General features: G+C 38.1%; 1 protein-coding gene across 26 annotated transcripts in view; it reads left to right on the top strand.

The window, feature by feature from the left end:
* The window catches only part of SVIL (supervillin), a 142900-nt gene that overhangs the window by 86698 nt on the left and 35039 nt on the right, over positions 1-21163 (top strand). For 9 of the 26 annotated variants that reach the window (XM_076331798.1, XM_076331783.1, XM_076331787.1 and 6 more), the window contains 11 exons: positions 3906-3989; positions 6034-6921; positions 7254-7424; positions 8052-8086; positions 9220-9281; positions 9648-9787; positions 10548-10643; positions 11892-12144; positions 13875-13898; positions 14964-15534; positions 17030-17249. In XM_076331798.1, the coding sequence (XP_076187913.1) occupies positions 3906-3989; positions 6034-6921; positions 7254-7424; positions 8052-8086; positions 9220-9281; positions 9648-9787; positions 10548-10643; positions 11892-12144; positions 13875-13898; positions 14964-15534; positions 17030-17249 (2544 nt within the window). The remainder of the gene's footprint in view (positions 1-3905; positions 3990-6033; positions 6922-7253; positions 7425-8051; positions 8087-9219; positions 9282-9647; positions 9788-10547; positions 10644-11891; positions 12145-13874; positions 13899-14963; positions 15535-17029; positions 17250-21163) is intronic. The other 17 variants (XM_076331790.1, XM_076331800.1, XM_076331785.1 and 14 more) reach the window with 13 other exon arrangements.

Raw genomic sequence — 21163 nt, forward strand, 5'->3', positions numbered from 1 at the left:
AATGTTGCAGCTAAAAATGATGTAAATTGTAATGAGAACTTAATTGTAAACACATCTGCATCATGCTGAGTAGTGCTGACTGTTTCTAAAAAACTGAAATGAACGGGCATAAACAACCGTTTACAGTTTTTGGCTTTTTTTGCAGTAGGTTCAGAAACAAGCTACCTTGACTGGACTACTTTATCCTTCCCATCAAAATCACAAAACTTAATTCTTATTTGTTGTGGCCTTTCTTAGTAACTCGTATAAGCATACCTTAAAGTTTGAATGAGGAAGCAATCTTCCACGTCAAAGGTTAACCACCTGGTGGAATTGATTAAGTCATCTATTTACAGTGCCTGTAAACTGCTCAGATGTACTTAGCCTTCTTTTTTGTTTCACTTTATTGCATAGGACACACCAGTAGTAGTCTCTTAATATTTTTTTCATAGCTTTTCATTATTCAGGTGACTTCTAATCCTGCTCACCTTCTTTTGCATGGATATGTGGCTATATGAGCTATCATTGGACTCTCCCAATTAAGCCAAAATGTTAAAGGAATATTGTCATTTCAAAAAAGCCATCAGAGGGAAAGTAAGTCAACATACTTAGGAAGTACGTCTTATCTTTAGTTTATGCTTTACGCTTACAATTCTGCTACAACAGTAAGGAAAATAGTCATTGCAGGGTCATCCATACAACAGAGATCAGAGTTGTATTGAAACTCCTTGAGCTGACTAGGTTATTCCAGGCTCCAAAAAACTTGTCTCCGAAGCAGTCTCAACTCAAATACTACAAAATATTATCCCTTATCTTCAAATGGTCAGTTTGAGATAAATCTCTTGACTAATCCAATTACTGATAGGAAGGGATATTGGAGCAATGGGCCTTTGACCGGTTGGTTGTTTTAGAAGGTGAAGGAAGGGACAAAGTTTTCAGCCTTAGGAAAGCGAAGAGAATGGCCCATCAAACTTTATAGCCAAGAATGTGTCTGCTGCAGTGTAAAAAGACGTTTTATTTTCTTTACTCTCATAAAGCAATCCTTGTCCCTTTTTCTGTGAGGGGAAACCAATAAACACTGAACAACAAAATGCCTTCTAGGTTGTTACCTCTTCCAACTCAGGAGAAGCTGTGCTGAACACAGCATTGGTGAAACAGCATGCTGGCTATAGAGAGACACCTGAACCCGCCCAGTCATAGATTAGCCTTTAATGTGGAGAAATCAGGTCTCCTTATAAAGCGCTCTCATTTTCAGCTGACAAGTGTGGTTTTTCTAACGCAGCTCTATAAACCGGTTACAAGTTCAGACTGAGCAGGCTGAAGGTATTATCGAATCATTCACAAATTCCAGCTGTGTCTTTTTAAAGCTGCCACTTCTGGCATTAACTATTTTTTTGTAATAGAAGATGCTGCAAAAGTTAGACAGAAGATAAATAATTAAGGAAACAGTGTTTTTAATGGGGGCATACTTTTTCATTTGTTAAGAGTTATATGTCCCTATGAGATCTAACGCTGTGTGAAACGCTAAGGGATCAGCTGTGTTTGGCAAGCACTGGAGACAGGCCCCTTCTGCAAGGTCTTCCTTTTTTTGAGACTTAGGTGTTCTCTGTTTCCAGATATTGAAATGGTGAGATCCATTTTCAGGTGGGTTCTGATGTTAGGACAGTTCCAGAGTTTGAACTCCATCCCATTTGTGGTATGGTCATTTTTACTTCTCTGCTCTGCAGTAGTGCCATACTAACAAATGAGAGACTGGGGCAAAAGCAGCAGTAGTAAGCCATAACTTAATACAAATTGCTGACTGCATTATCACTAATTCCAGATTCTTTCTGGACGAGGCTTGGGTCAGTATTTGTGTAAAACGGGTTTCCCACAATTACTGTCTGTCTGATCTTTTGAAGGAAATCATCTGCACCCACCAAGATGTGGTGTAGCTCTTACAGCAGCCAAGAGTTTAAACTGAGGATTTGGTCTCTTGTTTGGATACGCGTGTAGGCAGTCGGTGGTATTTTAAAGGCCAAGTTGCTAAGAGCCTGTTCTTCATTTTAATACCCCTGTCAACTTCCAGTGCCAGTGCGTACTCACTGGTGTGATATTCAGAGATTTAAGAATAACCTCTCAGAAACTCTTGTCCCTGTTTCTGAGTGGTAAAGAAGTCATTGCCTATTTCCATGCAGTCTGTTTAAAGTTACTGTGTGGTAGTCTCCTATGAGGCCATTTGCACAAGCGAAATAAGGGCTAACGCCAGCTTTCCAGGTGGCTGCAGTTTTGAAGTCAGTTCCACATTATATAGGTTGCAAAATTGTTTTTGTTAAATTTAAATTTGCTGAGTTCAAATTAGAAAATAAATGCAGCTTGCTTCAGAATACATATGAAAGCTTTGTGCCTTCAGTCCTAAGACGATTTAATAATTAATCCTGTTATCCATCACTGAGAAGACAACAAAGTGCTGAGAAGGTATTGTTTGACATTGTCTGCATTTGGCTGCTGAAGTGGCTGATTAACTCTAAATTCAAAACATGGCTTGCGTTCTTCTGACTGCTCTCTTCAAAGGATGAATGATCAAGTACAAATAATTGCTGCTTGGGCCATGCCCACTATAAAAATGTGCCAAAGTACACATTAAGAGACAAGAAGGAAGTTAGTTTGCTTCAAAGCAATTCTAGCTACCGGGTCAGCTCCTGTGGAAGGTTTTTACCTCCTATTTGGTCAGTTCCTTTAGGACTTCAAAAACATTTGGAAAAACAAAAGGTGTTTTAATAGTCAGTGTTTGACTTTGTTCCAAGCTTGGTTTGGATAAGGTGACAACTGTAGGTGAGTTCTCAAATTTAAACTTGCTTGCCGTAAATGCAGTTATCTCAAGAACAGTTATTGATTTGACCTTTTTCAACTATTTTTATTAGAAGACCAGCTAAGCAAAATTGAAGTAGATGACCTGGAGCTTAATTTGGGATTTTCATCCCAAATGGCTCCACTGCAATGCGAGGAGTTCTTTCAGACGTAGCTATAGGTAATGGAAAGCAGCCTGGCCGCTTGTCACCTCCAGGAAGTTTGTTTGTAAATGTTAGTGTGGCCGGACAGTCTGTGCTTGCAAGGTTAAAAGTATTTGATGTGATCGACTGTTGCTGAGGGACTGTAGATGAAGGTGGGCATTAGGAAAGTATTTGAGAAACTGCATGTAGGTAGCCTGCAGACACCCTTTCCTGTAGGGCTTTTAAGTTTGCAGTGTTCTTGTTTCTTTTTATGCTTTCAGCTCCAAAATGGAAACAGAATAAAGTCAAGACAAGATCAAACTAGGGGTTACTTTGTTTTTAAGTTTTTCGTTTCCCGTGTCACGCAGTGACATGGCATGTTTTACTTGAGCTAACTGGGTTTTCATTTCTGAAGCTTTTGTGACACAGGGCTACAAGAGGAGAGAGGGGTTCCAGCTGCTCCTGAGAATTTCTTAGGAAGAATGATATAGCCATCTGAATTTCTAACTTCATTAAATTCATATAACTACCTTGTTTTGGACCCAGCAGTCTTTACCACTTTAAACCATAAATTAAAGTAATGGTTTTAGCAACTTTTCCAGGTGTCCTTACACAAACCCTTCCAACTGACCTGCAATGGCACATGGCAAAAATAAGATTGTCTAGTTGCTTTGACTTCTCAAATTCTGGGCAATGTACACTTGGTAAAGTTACCTTTGCAGAATATTTAACATTCAGAACACCTTTTAGATATTTGTGGAATTAATATGATAGTTTGTTTCACAGTTTATCAACTTTCAATTTGATTAATGTGATGTGTTTTTATTTTCATGAACAGTCCTCTGTAATTGAGTAATTAGAAAACAAAAAAAGCAGTGGGGAGGGAAGATTGGGAGAAACAATGGGAGTATGTGTTAAGATCTCAAAAATTACCTGAAGTTCTGTTTTCTGTAGTAGTGCAGGGAAAGCAAAACCTGAATGGTTTCTTCAGAAAGATTCGGAAGGGGACACACCTTCACTTATCAGCTGGCCCTCCAGGTATCATAAAACATAGCTGTGTGGCTAACAATCAGACTACAAACCTCCCCTTTCTTTCCCTTTACTCTGTCTTCATTTAACACTTACCTTTAATTTTCCTTTAACAGCAGCAAGTTAGAAAGTGTTGTTTCTTGCGGGTAAACAGCTGTTGAAACTTTTCTGAAGCATCTGCCTTTATTGTAACTTACGACCAATTGGTATTTTGATGAAGAAGTACAAATGCCTCTACCTTCTTCCACAGCTACTACCATTCTGGCTTCCACTAATTTTTATAACTTCTTATTTTATCCCACTTTGTACTCTCCAAACCAGCAGATTTTTATACCACACACCAATCCATCTTAGCATTCCCTACAATTCATTCCTTTAATTCCAAAGGACATGGTACAAGAGAAGTAAAAAATTTATATTGAAAAGTAAAGCAGGATCTTGATCAGAGCTACAAGCAGCTGCTTTCTCCCAGTTTGGTAACACATACAGTTAGCCCACCATGAGAAGCATTGCAGGAAGACTCTTTTCCATGTTCCTGATTAAAGTAATTCTTATAACCCAATACTAACATCAGTGTGGATGTTCTGGAGAATGCTTGGTACATGTAGTTTAAAGAATCACTTTTTCAGACCGAACACACTTTCTGTGCTTAAGTAACTTTGAGAAGTTTCCCTGATAAGTGCACCAATCCTCAGAGATAAGAAACACGAAAATATTAGAAAGGCTGGTGTTTCAGATAACTTTGGATATCCTGAATTATTCTCTCAGATATTCATTTGCCTTTTTTTCTAAATCTTGCTTTTTTTTAATAATGTAAACTCCAAAACGTCTGTTGGTAGCAAGCCTGGAATCGCATATACTTGGAGCTGGATTGCTTACTTTCAAACAAAGAGCTAGTCTCCTATTGTAACTGAGTTCCTCTCCTTCCCCAGAATTAAAATCATTTCAGTTAAAACCATTTGGGAGGGGAGGAAGTACAGGGCTTTCATTTTTAATACTGTGTATGTGATATTTACAAACGCTCGCCCTATAAGCTGTCCAAACACTCAGCGTGGCTGTAAAACTGCTGGAGAGCTTACCTGCAGTTGTAGTTGTAGAGCAAAGGCTGCCTCCGGCTGCACGTGCTTGCCTTCTGTTAGTGGAGTTGCATTAAGTGTCTAACGGTAGAATACGACTCTGTTTTGCATGGATGTTACAGAAGTCTAGAGGTGTTTCTAGAAAATACACTGAAGTAAGGTAACTTTGGGAAACATTCCTGTAAGTTTTGCATGTTAGAATGTAATGAAATGTTTTAAAACAGAATGCCTGTTTTGTTTTTTTGGGGTTTTTTTAAATCCTTTTCTGCCCTGCAAGCCCTCTGAATAGCAACAGCCATGCCATAGTTTCACTTTGGGCTTTAAGGCTTGCGCTTTCAACATTTTTTCTCACTTACTGAAACAGGTTACACTACATGTAACATTTTAGATGTCTTCTATGATAAACAAAAGCACAAGTAAAAAAGTCTCTGGCAGAACATCCAAAGGGCTAGGTGGAGATAACATGTTTTTTCATCCCTTTCCCCAATGCAACAGCATCTTGATATGACGTAAGCTGCCCAGTGTTTAGACATCTTCAAAAATCTGACTACATACATGATTGCCAATGGAATTTGCAATTTCAGGCTGAACCCAACACTTTGATAATATAAAAAGCAGTATTGATCATCTTGTTTGTTTGAGACTATGGGTACATGCTGTTTGACAAATGCAGTTGTGACCTCATGGGAACATGCTGTATGTTTTCAGAGCTTGCTCAGTTACCTTCTCAGGAGTCATGCATGTTCAAGGACCTGTGAATCACTGGAATGTTTTTGAGCAATGTTACTGCTAAGATTCGGAGGGGGGGGGGGGGGGGGCGGGGAGGAAGGGGTTGCATCGTAAGATTGCTTTCTTTTATGTATCGATTGCTTTTTATTTTAATACGATGTTGCTGTCTGTACCCACAGCAGGTGTCTGTGTTCCTTCCCAGAATGGGTATTGCTGTTCACAGCTTTAATCCTTTTTCTTTCTTAAAGAGTAAAAGTTAGAGAGAAACTGGTGAAAGAGGAAAGTGCTCGTGGAAGCCCTGAACTTGTCACAGACACAGTGTCTCAGAGAAAATCCCATCCAGTGCCACCTCACTACATGCCTCTTCAGACAGAAACGTCTGCCTTTGATAGGGTTATAAATCGGCCCGTCAGTTCAGTCCGCCAACCAATACATGGCTATATTCAGCCTGCTGGCATTGCTCACACAGCTCAGCTGATGGCAACAGAAGAACCAGCAAACATCTCTGTTGGCAGCCTCCTCCTACCAGACAATGTTAGCCTCTTAACAAAATCGTCAGCAGCCACTGCATCAGAGAGTGAAAAGAAAGAGGCACTTGGTTATGGAGCAAAGCCTGTTGAAGAAGATTCCTTGGAGGGTGAACAGGCTTCCAAAGGCAGAAGACCAATTTTGCCATCTGAGATTCGCAAGCAAGGGAAGAACCATGAAGGCCTCTTTGGAGGAGGAGAAGTGGATACCCCTGTGGGGAGTTCCTCTTTCGCAAGCAAGCTGAAAGTTAACTCAGAAGTTCAGAGAGAGCTGGAGTGCAATAAGAGGCAGGCTCCTGAGCAGCAGTTTAAGACCCCTGAGAACATAGAAAGGAGTGAAGCTGTTATGTATGTACAGAGTGGGTCTGTATCGCAGCCTGCCAAGGCAAAAGCTCCTGTTTGGAAAGTGTCGACAGCAAAGCATAAAGTCCTGACTCGCTCAATGTCTGACTATGCTGTGGCTCCTAAGCTAGAAGCTTTTAAAAGTAAGGAGAGCATGGAAGCAAACGCACCAAACGGTGAGATTGGCATGGTTGACACAAAAGTCTCTGTTGCCCAGCTCCGTAATGTCTTTCTGGAGACTGCTAATGCCAACAAGAAAACAGAACTGTAGGTGACATTTCAGACATATTTTCGTGTGAAACTTGCACGTCCTTGGCAAAAATTACACACACTCAACAGCAGTTGTGATCGGCAGTTAAAGCACACAGCTTAGCTCTCACCAGTGTGTACTGGAGGCTGAGATCGTTTGAATCCCGCTTTTGTGCTTCTGCTTGCTAGTGCAAGTTGTGATGTGGGGTAGCTGGAATGTGTACGTCTGTGCATGTTACCGGAGGAGCATGCAGAGTGATCTCTAGTGAATTGTTGAGATGCTTACATCTATGCTTTACTTCTCTCTTCTATTTTCTTTTCTATGCGCTTTCTATCATGTGGTTTAAAAGTGAATCTCGGTTTGAGATGTCAACGGCAGGTAGCACTTTGTCGGCCAATGGTGACCGTGAAAGAGGGCCACGAAGGCCGAGGCGCTATTTTTCTCCTGGTGAAAATAGAAAGACTTCTGAGAGATTTAAAACTCAACCTATAACGTCAGCAGAACGAAAGGAGACAGATAGGTAGGCACGTATGTAGCTCTGTGTAGCATTCTGGTGCAGGTAGACATGAACAAGCTTGTGAAAAGACTTTGTTCATTTATTAGCATAAACGTTTTGCAAGGTTATTGTTTCTCTTTAAAAACAATCAAGTGTTTGTTATAGCTTCTTATAAAATATAAAACCAAAACACTGACGACAAAACCAATTCGTTGCAAATCCCCCCCACATAAAATGGTGAACAATGAATCATCATAAAGCATTATAGCTGTCTGGTTCTGTCTAATGATAAATGCTTTTGTCTGTTTTTATATAAAGTTTCCTTTCCATCTACTCTGCTTTATCATTTACTTTTTTTATAAACAACCAAAGCTACATATTTAAAAGAGCTGGCAGCAAATCTTAGACTTTCATCTTATGCAAGATGAACTGGAAATCATTTTCCTTTACTGTATTTAAGTTTGGCTGCAATTGCTTGCCCTTCTGCTTTATTAAAGGATGTCAAAGTGGAAACTGTTGAAACTTGAAAAATAGATAAAGTTTTCCCACTCTTAAGACTTTTGAGGTCCTGCTACTTCAGATGGAGTTTGAATTTAATTTTTGATGTCTCATTTCCAGCTAACTTCTTTCTGTTTGATAATTTTTCACTAGGTCAGTTTTGAGTGCAGAAATACCAACTGCTGAAGGTACGTTACTATACTATTTTCTAAGGAAGAAATGGGAGCAAATGTGTTCTGTTTTAACTGGAGAACTATTCGATAATGCAGACAAAGTCCACTTGAAAATAACTTTCATTACCTATAATAAGTTTGAAGTATCACTTTTCCTTGGGCCATGTCTACTACAGACTTGATTTCAAGTGCATTTAATTCCAAAAGTCTGTCTGTGGATACCAAACTTTGTATGGGAGGCAAGGGGGCAGAATGGCTTGATGCTTTTCAACATTTTTTTTTTCTGATTTAGACAATAAATAAGCTAGTTGATGGAGAAAAAGAATACACATTTTAATCAGTGGTCTAGGACTAATAACTAAAAAAGCCTTTACTAGAGTGTGAAACTGATATTGGTAACGTCATCTAGCTGAGGAAGTCGCAAGATGCTGGTTATTAAATTATATAATTCAGTCTGCCATCTTGCTTCTCTTTCCCTCTTGTCACTCTTGGCAAGTCTGGCACAAATTAAGTAGGTAATCTCATGAGTAGCTAAATTTAGATTTAATGTCTTATGCTATTTGAAAGCTGATATTCTCTGCAGCTTTGAGATGCTGGCTCTTGGATCTGGAGGATGCTGATTTCAGCTCCTAAGGATACCTGTTGAGCCTCTGAAAAATGGGCCACAAAGTGGTAATCAGAATGACCAGCTTCCAGGAGAGACCATCTTGTATGGTCAGCTAGTAGAAAATAGATGTTCTGTACAGCAGGATGAATACTGACCCTTAAAACAGTCTTTCAGTCTAATTATTTTCTTAGTCCATGTGTTATCATAGACTAATGTAGTACGTTTGATTATTCATAAAAGGTTGTTTGGATAACTTGAAAGCCCATGAACTGTCCTGAAGAAAGTCTTTTGTTCTCAAATCCTGTTCAGAATTTTCCTCTGATGCAATACATGTAAATACAAGTAAAGTTTACACAAGTTGGTTCATGATAAATCTTTTGTTAAAAGGGAGTAAGAACCAGCTTATTTGCTGGTGGTGCTTCTTGTCTTAGTAAAACATAATTTTTGAGGAGTTCAGAAATCATTTAGTCAAAAAAACCCTTGCACTTAATATGAGCTTGATTCATTACATTCAGCCTCCTTTTTTTTTTCCGTTGTGTAGACGAAGAAAAATTGGATGACCGAGCCAAACTAAGCGTAGCTGCAAAGAGGCTGCTTTTTAGAGTAAGTATTACATTTTCTTAATAGAAGGCTGAATTAAACATTTCAAATACAAGATGCTGAAGAACCCAAAGTGCATTAGAATGAAGTGTAATGCAGTTAACCAAGTCCAAGCTACATAATTTTTTTTTACTTCATCTCTCCTACCTACACAGTAGACCTATTGCCCTAAAGCCTTCTTTAAGAACATCATTTAGAGAGATGTGTAGTTAGTTTTAAATACGTGACACCTACTGTGCAATTACATCCTGCTTCTAATTCAGAGATGGGCATTTGGGAAATTTATTACTTTGCATGCGAGAGCTAAAAAGAAAGTACTGTTTTAGGACTTTTCTTCCATGGTTTTAATTATGACATGTGTCCTCTTAGGAAATGGAAAAATCATTTGAAATGAAAAATATTCCTAAACCACCTACAAGAAGTTCAGCAGTAGAGAGAAGACTGCGGCGTTTGCAGGATAGATCGCACACACAACCAATTACCAGTGAGGAAGTGGTCATTGCAGCTACGTAAGTCTTGTACACATGTTGGCTCTAACTTTGGTTCCTGCTTTTAAATCTGGGAATAAGTTCCATATATGTGGTGTTTACAACTTTGTAGCAAGGAAAACACTTATTGTTAAGGGCCAACTTCCTTGAGAACCACAGGGGAAACTATATTGAAATTCTTTTTTAGAAGTAGAGAGACTAGAAAAGCATAACTTCTATGAACTGTAATTTGGCAGAAAGCTCATGAAGGTATAGATTAGGTAAACGGGATTAATCATAGCATTGGTTTGTAACTCAAATGAAAAAGATACTTTGCGCTGAGGGAAATCTGCACAATTTCTTACGGAATGTATTTATATTGGGGAAAACCTTTTACACTCTGAAATCTGAAATGTACTTTTTGGAAACTCATTTCTTGCACTCTGGTCACACGTCATGAAATTTTCCTGAAAAAAGGAAAGTCATTTTTGGGGAAAATTAAACAAAGGTGAATGGACATTCACCTAATGATCTACTAAAAGATAGCTTATGTTGTGGGTAATGAGTAACCTCAAGAGACAACCTGTTTGCTCCTCTAGGTTTCTAGTTCGGTCAAAGTATTTGAAGTTATTTTGCAAAGGTCGCAGCAGATAACTCAGTTAATTAAAAATCGTTGCTGTTTGTTTTTTTCTGGTTTGGTTTGGTTTTGGTCTTTTCTGTAGTTAACACAATGTATTGCTTTTCTTAATGCTTTTTTCTTCTCTCTCCCTGTGAATTTTCCCTCCTTGGCAATTCTTTAAAGTGAATCTACCCCTGCTTCACGTTCTGTGAATACCCACACAGTAGTGACAAGAGTACCTAGTCCCACTGTAGTTAAGAGCACTGTACAACCTATCAGGTACTGGGGGGGATAAACATGCATGTTACATGGAGCACAAGATTCCTCAATAGCAGATGCATCTTTAAAGTCTTGAATGCCTTTTCAATGTGTCAAGTCAATACTCGTTTCAAGAATATTTAAAACATTCGTCAACTTCATTTATGTTTGCATGATAGAACAATGCAGCTTTTTTTTTTGTCAAGCATCTGTTTTCAGGACCTTTCTAACCACACTTACCTGGTCTAGAAGCATATTCTTCTTCTTTGTGAGATAAATGAATTTGCATGTGAGCAAACCTAGCAGAACCTTCTTTGCTCTTGTACTTTTTTTTATACAGGAATGTCATCTTGAGATAAAAATACCAAAGGTGGGTGCTTGATTTCACAAGCACTACATATCCTCTTTGTCTGTCTCTACATATATTTTTTTTAGCTTGCAAAATTAAAGGAAAGATAAGAAATTGCACCACCTATAGGTAAAGTCATAGAATACTGTTTGCCTGTTCTGAATGTGACAATTTTAGCAGAGACCATGACAGGAAGAAAAAAAAAAAAAAGAGAATACTACTAATTCCATAAATGTGGCTAAATCTAGCTAGAGGTGAATAAAATACATTATTGTAGAGACAAATGCAGTTACAGCTTTTATGAATGAATGTGTCCGCCTTCAGCATTGGTCAATCTTCAAAATTAATGGAGTATATTTCAAAAACATTCTTTGTTGTTGAGTTACCCCAGATAATTCAAAACAAAAGTCAGTCTGAATTCTGTTCCACTTCAATTTGTAAGAGGCATTACAATTTATGCTAACCTAAAAGTAGCACTAACTTGGAGTTTAAATCCATCTTCTAAAAGTTTTTATCGTATATGCTCCACAAATTATTTCTAATAAAATTGAATTTTACGTAAATTGCACTGTAGGACCTGTGTTTGTTCTACAGCAGGCAGCTTAAATGTCTCTCCATAGCTCTGTATTCTGTATAAAGAGATTGGTCTGAAAAGTCTCTCTTCAATCTTGAGTTCCCCTTTTAAAAAATTGTTGTGTCCTAATCAAATGAATTTGTGAATGAAAATTTAACTTTTTTTAAATCTTCAGCTGTTGAATTAGAATTCATCATGCCAATGTTGAACCACTGCATAACCACTTAGGCTGCTATATTACATTGGCTATTGTGCTTCATGTGCAGTTCTTCTGCTTCTATCAGGTTGAGATTTTAAAACTTCATAAAGGCTTCTTCAAAACTCATTTCCAGTTCTGTTTCTTCAGCTTGCAGGCATCAGCACACCAAAAAATTTTAGCTAAAGAGGAGATAAGAGCAGCCAAAGAGGCAATGGGGCAAGATCAGTCTGAGGAACCAGATTCTTCCACCTTAAGTTTGGCAGAAAAGATGGCTTTGTTTAACAAACTGTCTCAACCAGTATCCAGGGCCATCTCCACAAGGAGTCGAGGAGATATTAGGCACAGGAGAATGAATGCTCGTTACCAGACTCAGCCAGTCACTCTTGGAGAAGTGGAGCAGGTAAGTTCAGTCTTAACTCTTTTTCATTTGTTTCTTTTTATTGGAGAAAGCAGCTTCAGTGTAAGATGCCGTAACAGCCGGCCTTTTCTTTGCTCTGAACTACACACTGGGGTCATGACATATTCGCAGGAAAAAGCTTGTCAGGAGCAGTCTTCTGACATTGAGGAACAACATCCTCTAAAATGATCAACTTCATTGGTGTGTTGTTCTTTTGTAAGTAGTTCAAGAGTACATCATCTTCCTGATTAGTGCATGCTGTACCTTTCACAGTGTCTGTCTTTTCCAATAGAATATTACGTGTCTTCTAAAAGTAAATTCCTTTCCGATAGAATATTACATGTCTTCTAAAAGTAAATTCCTGACCAAAGAGATAAAAACTGTGACACGTATCATCGTGCTTTAGATGTATTTTCAGGGAATTTTGGAGCTTTCTCATGTGCAACTTTCAGACTCTTTCCTGAAAGCACTATATATTTGCATTATTAGTTGGGACATATTCTGTCGTTTCCTCTGGGAGGGGGCATTGATTTTTGTTTTTATTTTTTTCTTTAAAAGCAGAATACTTTTGAAATTCAGAAAGTCATGGTCAAAATGAAATTATTTAATATGTGCAGTGGAATTGGGCTTCCTGTTCTGGAATCCTTCACATAATTGGAACTGCAAAGGAATGCCTTTTTAGTGAAGTTTGAGCATAAGATGGCCCAGCAGTGGTCTTTCAGAGCTGATGCTCACAATAGCAGAAACATCAGTCCCTTAGTATTACAGCTTTAAAAGAAATCACTTTAACAGTGAAGCACAACTCCTATGCATGTCGTATTTCTAGGGATTTGGATCAATCTGTGTTAGAAAGTTCCTACCCTTCTCTTTCTATATGCTTCATTCATGATTATACATTTTCCATATTGTAATAATAGAATAGTGAGAAGGCAGGATTTCTCCAACCATATTGGTGCAAAGCTGTACAGATCTGTAATTGTACTTTATGCCTACTTTACTTAGGCATGAAGTAGTAAATATTTATTTTATAAATACATTTATTTATTTTATAATAATTTTTATAAATAAATTTATATATAAATAAATTATAAATTTATATATAATTTATAAATTTTTATAAATAAATTTATAATTTTATTTAATTTAATTAATTAAATTAATTTAATTTTTATAAATACATTTATTTATTTTATAAATAAATAAAAAATTTATTTTAGCAAGATTTCCAGACCTTACATAGTCCTCTTCCCATTCATTTTCCACATGCCAACCACTGTCACGACCTGGACTTTTTAATGATTGTGTCACTAACTTGTTTGGGGGCCAGGAAGGTGATCGACAGAAATGGGCTGAAGCAGATGAGAAAGAAACCAGTGACAGTCACATTAGTTTGTCAGACTTTTACAGAACAAATTTGTTCTTCAAGCAAGGAAACGCAGAGGAAGCATGTTTTGTCATCTCTTTCTGAACATAACAAAAGAAACCAGAGTTGACTCTGAACCAGGTTCAATGGGAGTGTATTTTCAAAAAGACTTTCTATAGTGAACTGTTCATTTGGAGCGTTGAGATGTTTAGAGATGCAGTTACAGTTTTTCTAGGAAGAAGCAAAAGAAACATATCAAAATAGATAACTAGGGGTTACGTTACCAAAATACATAATTGCAAATGTAAATATCTTGTAATTAAAGCTGAAATCCCTTTGCTGATCTCCTCTAAATTTCTAATTCTGATAGATGCAATGGAAAAAGAGCAAACTGGTAACTATTTTCTTAATCTTTCTTTGGAATCTTTGAGCTAGCATAGTAGTCTTTGCTCTGCTTTCCTATTTGTTTAATGAATAAATGTGTTGTCCATGCTTTATGGAATTTGCATGTGCATTTTAAGTTTTCAACTGATTTCCTCCTACTGGTGTGCTTTTATCTATTCCTTTTGCATGCTGTTCACTAGCCCTGCAGTTTAAGAAAACAACAAAAAAAGCCAAACAAAAAACCTCTCCTGATGTGTATGAAGGCATGTTTGTCAGTCTCTTTCACAGCTTTTGTCTCCTTTGGAGAAGACAAAGCCAAGCTCTGCATTTCAGAAAAATTTTGCATCTTAATTGTCTCTAGGAAAACTTTATAAAATTATTATGTTAGAAGAGTAAAAAAGATAATTGTTCCACTGTAGAGGCTGGCAAAGCAAATTTGGAGGTTTTTTTAATATGCTTCTTAGATTCAAATACTTTGCTCAGAGATGTACGTGACAGCCAATGTTTGATATTTGATGTTAGTCTTAGACTAACAGTCCTGCGTGAAGATGATTTATGCGGCAGAAGCATCAGGAATGTCTGCCCTATGTAGGACAGCACAGAGCAGAGTCTGTCTGAGCTAGCTCCAGAGTTGGAAGCTGCATAACTGTATCAGAGCAGAGCTGTGCCAAAGCTAATTAGCCCTGCTGAGATGCAGAGTTGATTAGCCTGGGCACATGGCATGTCATCCGGTGTCTGGAACCTGAGCTAATTTCTTTCCCCAGTGCTGCACAGTACCGTGTCAGTATGAAACTTTTCATGGAGCCCTGACACAATGTCGTGTTGCATGCTACACATAAACCCTTTATTACTAAAGATGTTGCTGTTCACATGCAGTCGTTTCTTCCCTGGGTGGAATAATCTATCTGCAGCCAAATTATGGGGGCATTGTTGCTCTCCTTATCTGTTTCTAGCCTATATTTATAGAGCACTATATTCATATGGAAGCATACCTCTGAAGAACTGACGTGATTAGACTGTTTTCGGGAATTGATGATTTCCGAGCTTTTAAGTCTTTTTTTGTTGTTGTTCATAGGTACAAAATGAAAGTGGAAAAATTACTCCCCTGTCAACTGCAGTTGCAACATCAGTTTCAGCAATGGCATCTGCCCTTTCTCCGCTGTATGCTGGAGACCTGCACGCAAAGCCAGCAAGTGATGGAAGCATGAGCACTGCAGCTAGAGCTGATTTGAGATTCCACTCTTCAGCACAAAACTCGGAGTCTTCAGGAAAACGCACACAGAAGTCAGAACAGTGGCAGCCCTCAATGGAAGCGCTAGAAAGCAACAGAGCATCAAAGAAGCATGAAGAAGAGAGAAAGAGGTTTCTAGCACATGAAGCTAATGAAATTACAAAGTACAGCTCCTTTGAGGAAGAAACCACACATCCTGTTCCTGAAAAAACAGGAGACTACCATAAAGAGACAACATACAGCTTCCTGAGGAAGGGCAGCATGGAACTGTTTAGTTCACAAGCACTTTTTCAGCCTCTTGAACAGAAGGAAATTGATACTCGCATGCAAGGTAAATGGGAAGTCAAAGAAGGTCAGTCCTTTGAAGAAAAGATGGATTTGGAAAGTATTATGAAAAGCAAGACTTTGCAAAGAGGTGCAGTATATACTTGCTTTTGGTGTAGTCTCGTTCAGCAAACAATGGTGTTTCTCTAGTTTTAAATATCTTCATTTCAAGCATTATCAAGGCTGGTTATTTTTCCTTTTTTTAACACTGCTTCAAGGTAGAGAAATACCTGTGAAATCTTAAGTTGTACAAATACAGTTTTCTCTTTGTTATTCTTTCAATTATTCAGCATTTAAAGACGGCTCAATTTTACTCAGATTTTCTTACTTTGAAAGAAGTGGTATTATATGCTGAAGCTAAGATTTATCCTTTCCTCTTTTGCCTTTGCCCCTGCCCTCCAAAATGCTGAACAAACTAAACTTGCTGCTCTGGGTCAAGTGTCTGCTCTTAATTGTTGCCTTCTTGTGCATATATAGTTATGTGTACATATGTATATATGTACATATATAGCTAGTAGTGGATAATTTTCAGATAACTAATTTTGGAAAACTACTATTATTTTTTCTTCAATGTGGTGATGAAATATAAACCAAGTAATTCTCAGAGCAACTACATTTCTGTATGCAAAACATAATTCAAACTTAGTAAGTAAACTCGCCCATCTTTAAATAAAGTGCTTTGGAAATAATCAGTCAATTTGGTTGTTGCATAAAGCCTTCTATTCTGCTGAATTTAGAAGGATGTTGTATTAGTTTTCTGTTTTATTATGATGGGGTACAGGACCACGTTACCCTGTAGTGCTAGAAGTGCTTTTGTCTTCATCCTGTGAAGTTAATTTATTTTGAATTTAATGGTCTTCGAACAGGCGTAGGGAGGAAGGTATAGTTATGCCTGTATTCCTCAAAAGCAGTGTCCGTTCTATCCAATTAACTTTCTGTGACTGCAGGGGAGATGGAGACTGGGATAAAACAGGAGCAGTTGTGTATCAGAGGGGTGTTGTGCTTGTAAAATTTCAAAAAGAAAAATGAAGATCACTTATATTTCCTTAAGGATAACCGTAATGGTGCATTTATCTTTCATCAAGGTAGTTTTTCCTGTGGTTTAATTGCTGCTTGAAAAAACAAAACCAAAAAAGCCTCCTAGAAAATAATACCTTTATTAAGCTATTAAATGTCCTCCTAGTATGCTACTTATGCATTAAACTGCTTTACCAGTAAGTTAATTTCTTATTTAAATTTTGTCTCCTTCTCTTCCCCTACTCTTTGTTCCCCTGTCACTTTCATCTGTCCATTTGTTTTCCTGTTGGGGTGATGACAGGAGCAGCAGTTTGTGCCTCATCCATATGACGTTCAGAATTGTGTATTGAACGTGATGTTCTGTGGCTTCATGTGAACTTCAGTCACAAATGGCCAGTCTATGCAGCAGATAATATTGCACGATTAATCTTTGTACTCTAGCTCAACCAGAATTTTTTTCATGTGATTTGAATGTTAAAAACCAGATTTGCTGCTTCAGTGTTAGTAATGTAAAATATGTTTGAGAATAGCGCTAAGTCTAATTCAGCACTTCTCTTTCGAATGGGCAGACCACGCTGAACCTACTTCTGAACTCACCAGCACATCAGCAATGAGGACAGTTTCGCAAACTGCAGCTGCGGCATCCTGTAAACTGCAGGAGCTCTCTGAACAATTGGAAGGCAAATTTAATAAGAATTCCTGTGAGATGTTTTCCGTTGGAGAGAACAAAGCACAAACAACTGAGGATGTCCTTGATAATTCCAGCAAAACGATGTCAATTAAGGAAAGGTACTTAAATTTCACTTTTTTTTAAATGATCTCTATAAATACAGTTATTAGACTGATGGTATAAAAAGAAGCTTTAAACCTGTTTCTGAAAAAGCTAAGCAGTGATTATTAGGCTTTATTAGATGTCAAATACTAACAGCAGAAACATGCGGCTAATCTGCCTGACATGCTTATAAAGCAGATGGTGGTGAATGAGAATTACTCTTCAAGAGAATGTGATAATCTGATTTTGAAAGAGCCACCTGAATAATCAATAAGTAGTTCAGAAAGTTGTAAAAATACATGTTCTAGTTACATTTATACTGATATACTCAACATACTTCCCCAGGTTCTGCTTTCAGTTACAACAGGTATAATGGGATATTTTTTTAATAGCTAGTTTTCTGTTGGTCTATGGGAGTAGTCTCTTTTAAGTAAGCCGACTACAGGGAGTCAGGGATAGACTCTGTGATGTTTCCCTCTTTACTTCAGAAATACATGGTTGCCATTTTGACCTCTGAGAACTTACTGTAGGGATTTTAAAAGGGTAATAATTTGGACGGGCTTGTGGGAGTATTAGAAATATTTTTTCCAACCCAAGATCATTCTGATCTGAAACAAAATGTTAAGTGTTCTGCGCTTGTGCGAACAGTAGGAGTTCACGGCTAGAGCTCCAATAGCTGCTGTAGTGCTTGTAAAAGTCATTCTAATATAGTTAAAACTTTGAGAGTATAAACTCAGCCCCAAACTGCAAAAGGATCTGGCAGCAGTCCAGTGAGTAAAATTATGATTATTTGCTCTGGGTTGACAAATAGGCCTATTTTTACTTCAGTTTTCTGCAGTGAAAGCAGAACCAATAAATAGAAATAGCTACTTGATTAAACTTTCACTGTGTAAAAGTATTCCCGCACTTCGGGAGATGGGTGTGATATTAGGAACTCCATTTTTTTTTTAAACATGATTCCAAAGCGTACTTCTTAAATTCATATATTTCTAGGATGTGTGTGGGTCATCCTCATTTATAGAGTATCCCCTTAACATAAAGAGGGGGTGCAGGGGCAGCTACAACAGCTGTGCAGTCTTAGTCCCCCTTCTGAAGGATGTACTTACCTTTTTCAGTTTACTGTTGTTGTTTTGTTTAAAGCAATCTTAATCCCTGCCGTCCCCCTTCTGTAAATATGTCAACTGTCTGGGCAGATAAGGTTTAAGACCAGTAGCTTCTGGTTTATAGGTGGTAAGCGATCTGCCTTTGCTGATCCTGGTGGGGAAAAAGAGTTTGGAGGGAAGGGAAGATCCAAGTATTAGCAGCTGTTTCAGTCCTAAATTTAATGCTTCAGTTGAGTTGATCTCTTGAGGAACTGATGTTAAAGACTGTCAGTCACACTTGCAATCTGAAATCGCTTCCGTTAGGCCACCAAGACTGTCTAGTCAGTCCCAAAGCTGACAAAAGAAAATACCTGCTGTCTTGTCAGGAATTCGTATATTATGATTCCACAAACGTCTGTAAATGGCAGAGCTGGTATCAAAATGTTTTAGCCTTCCAAAATACCACAGTATTCTACTTCTTGGCTCAGAATTAAAAAAACTACAACCAGTCATTTTCTCTTGCTTGGCTATAGCTGATGCCAAGTATTCATAAACCTCAAAGAACATTTCTGCTAAAGATTAACTATTACAATTTGGATATTTTTTTTTTCTTTTACATTCACTAACTTCATCTTCCCGTCCAGTGGATTTTTCTGGCTGTGTCAGACATTCTTTCACCTTATGGAAGAACAGCTTTTCCACAGATGTAATGATATTTGGGCAGGATGCATGCATGCTGGTCTGGATGAAAGTGATTTTCCACAAAGATTTACTTCACTGAACTAATATTATCCTTGTGGAATGAGTGCATACCTGGCATTTTCAGAATTACCTATATTATATGGAAGAATGAAAATCATGATTTTTCAAGGAAGAAAAGACACCTATCCTCTCTTCTTCTGCAAACACACAGCTTGGAGGTGAGAGGGAGCAAAGGCTCATATCTTTGAGTAGTTTTGGCTGTGTTTTGTTTTAGGCAGCCAGGGCCAATCAACTGATGTGTTATATACGAGTGGTTTAAACCTTTTTTTAATTGTCTTGCCTTCAGGAAGAGGAATGTCTTGGAGGACTTCGAATGGAGCATTAGTTGCGTGTAACTACCTGTCTTTGTGCATTTATGGAGACCAAAGTTGCTAGAATCAACGCCACTTTAGAAGTCAGCTGCATGCCATGATCACCATTTAAAAAAACTACAGATAACTCTAATTTCTGGTGGACCTCTTACCATCATTCGTTTCTTCTCAGGAAGAGCCCTGCCTAAACTTAATTTTCAACTTTTTTTGATGTATGGATGCCAGAGCAAGACTTTCTTATGCAGACTAGTCCCCACTATAGTGAATTTATGCACTCTTTAACAGTTGGCTTTCTTTTTGTAGTTACTTATCTCATATTAGCCTCCAGGATTTATGATTTAGCTGAAAAGAACTGATCAAGTGCAGCCAATGGAGTACGTGTGAAAGCCAAGCCTGTGTCCAGTTTGATCTGTCTCAAAGATAACACTAGTAGCTAAGATACTAAAATGTTGCCACAGAAGAAAGATGTGTCATTTTTGACATTTTTTGCCAGGACTTTTGCCACAACCTTTCATACAGCGCTCCTTGTTTAGGCAAAACCATTGTTCAAATCTTATTTCTGTTTCCCTTCAGTATTAATCCAACATTTTGCCTTTGGCTGTGAAAGCTTTTGCTTTGAACCCATCCTGACACCTCTGGGATGATGATCATTCTATCTTGATGGCAGATTTTTTTCAGGTTGGAAAAGGAACTTTTGGAGGCAAAAGCAGTATGAATACAACTGTGAAAGTGAATAATGAATGATTATTCATTATTTATCAAAAGTGGAAAACTAGAGGTATGCAATGAAACTAGTAGGCAGCAGGCCTTAAACAAATCCAAGGGTTAGACCAAATAATTGCCTTATTTTTGCAGACTTTCCAAAGAATCAACTGCTGTCTACTTTGAGTTAATCTATGGAGCTGGTGGGATTGCTTGTGTGTGTGAATTCAGTAGTTCTTGCATCTTGATTCATACAAAAGCGTGCCCTCCAATTGTTGCTGAGTCAGGGCAGTCTGAGTTTATTGCTGTTTCCATCGTTTGAAACAAATGTGTGGCTTTAGGTTTTACACAGCCGTGAAGTTTTCAATGGTATACTGGGCATACATATCTCTTTAAGTGGTGATTTCATTGCTCAAAACAGACAAACGTGTGTTCTCACTCTAGGAATGAGTTGTTCCATTACATATACAAGTGGAGAGTGAAGGGCTAGTATGAATCCATCCTTATGACAGAGGAGAAAACAAAGTCTCCAGAGGCACAGAAGCATTCTTAGAATTAGAGAGATTCTCTTCCTGATCAACCAAGCTGTTTGGGGCAAAGGTCTAGGGAAAATACCCTGCAATAATGTCAGGTAAAAAAAAAAAAAAAATTTTTTCTGCCTGCTATGCTGAGCAGTCACAGACATTTTTAAAAACAAACCCATCTTAGGCCAAAGCTGACCAAAATGCCTTCCAGCTTCAATTATCGCAGATCATTTCTAAGCAAAGCTGACCTGAGAGAACATAACTACTGAAGATAATTCAACTGCATGGTGGCAATTCAGTCCCATCTTGGTCTCCTTCACAGTTTCACACATGCATGGATGCACTCCAGAAGATTAGTTCTGGGCAGTGAAATCTTGTATACGTTCTGGAAACAATGACCGTGGCCTCAACTCCTTATTGTGAGTCCTTCTCACCCCTACTCATCCCATGCTGTGAGGTATGAAGCAACCAGGCAATGTGAAGCCTGCCAGCACTGCCTGCCTGGGCAGGAATAGAGGAAATAACTGCTTTCTTGAATACTAACATTCTT

Source organism: Aptenodytes patagonicus, chromosome 2, assembly GCF_965638725.1.
Source record: "Aptenodytes patagonicus chromosome 2, bAptPat1.pri.cur, whole genome shotgun sequence".
Lineage (NCBI taxonomy): Eukaryota > Metazoa > Chordata > Aves > Sphenisciformes > Spheniscidae > Aptenodytes > Aptenodytes patagonicus.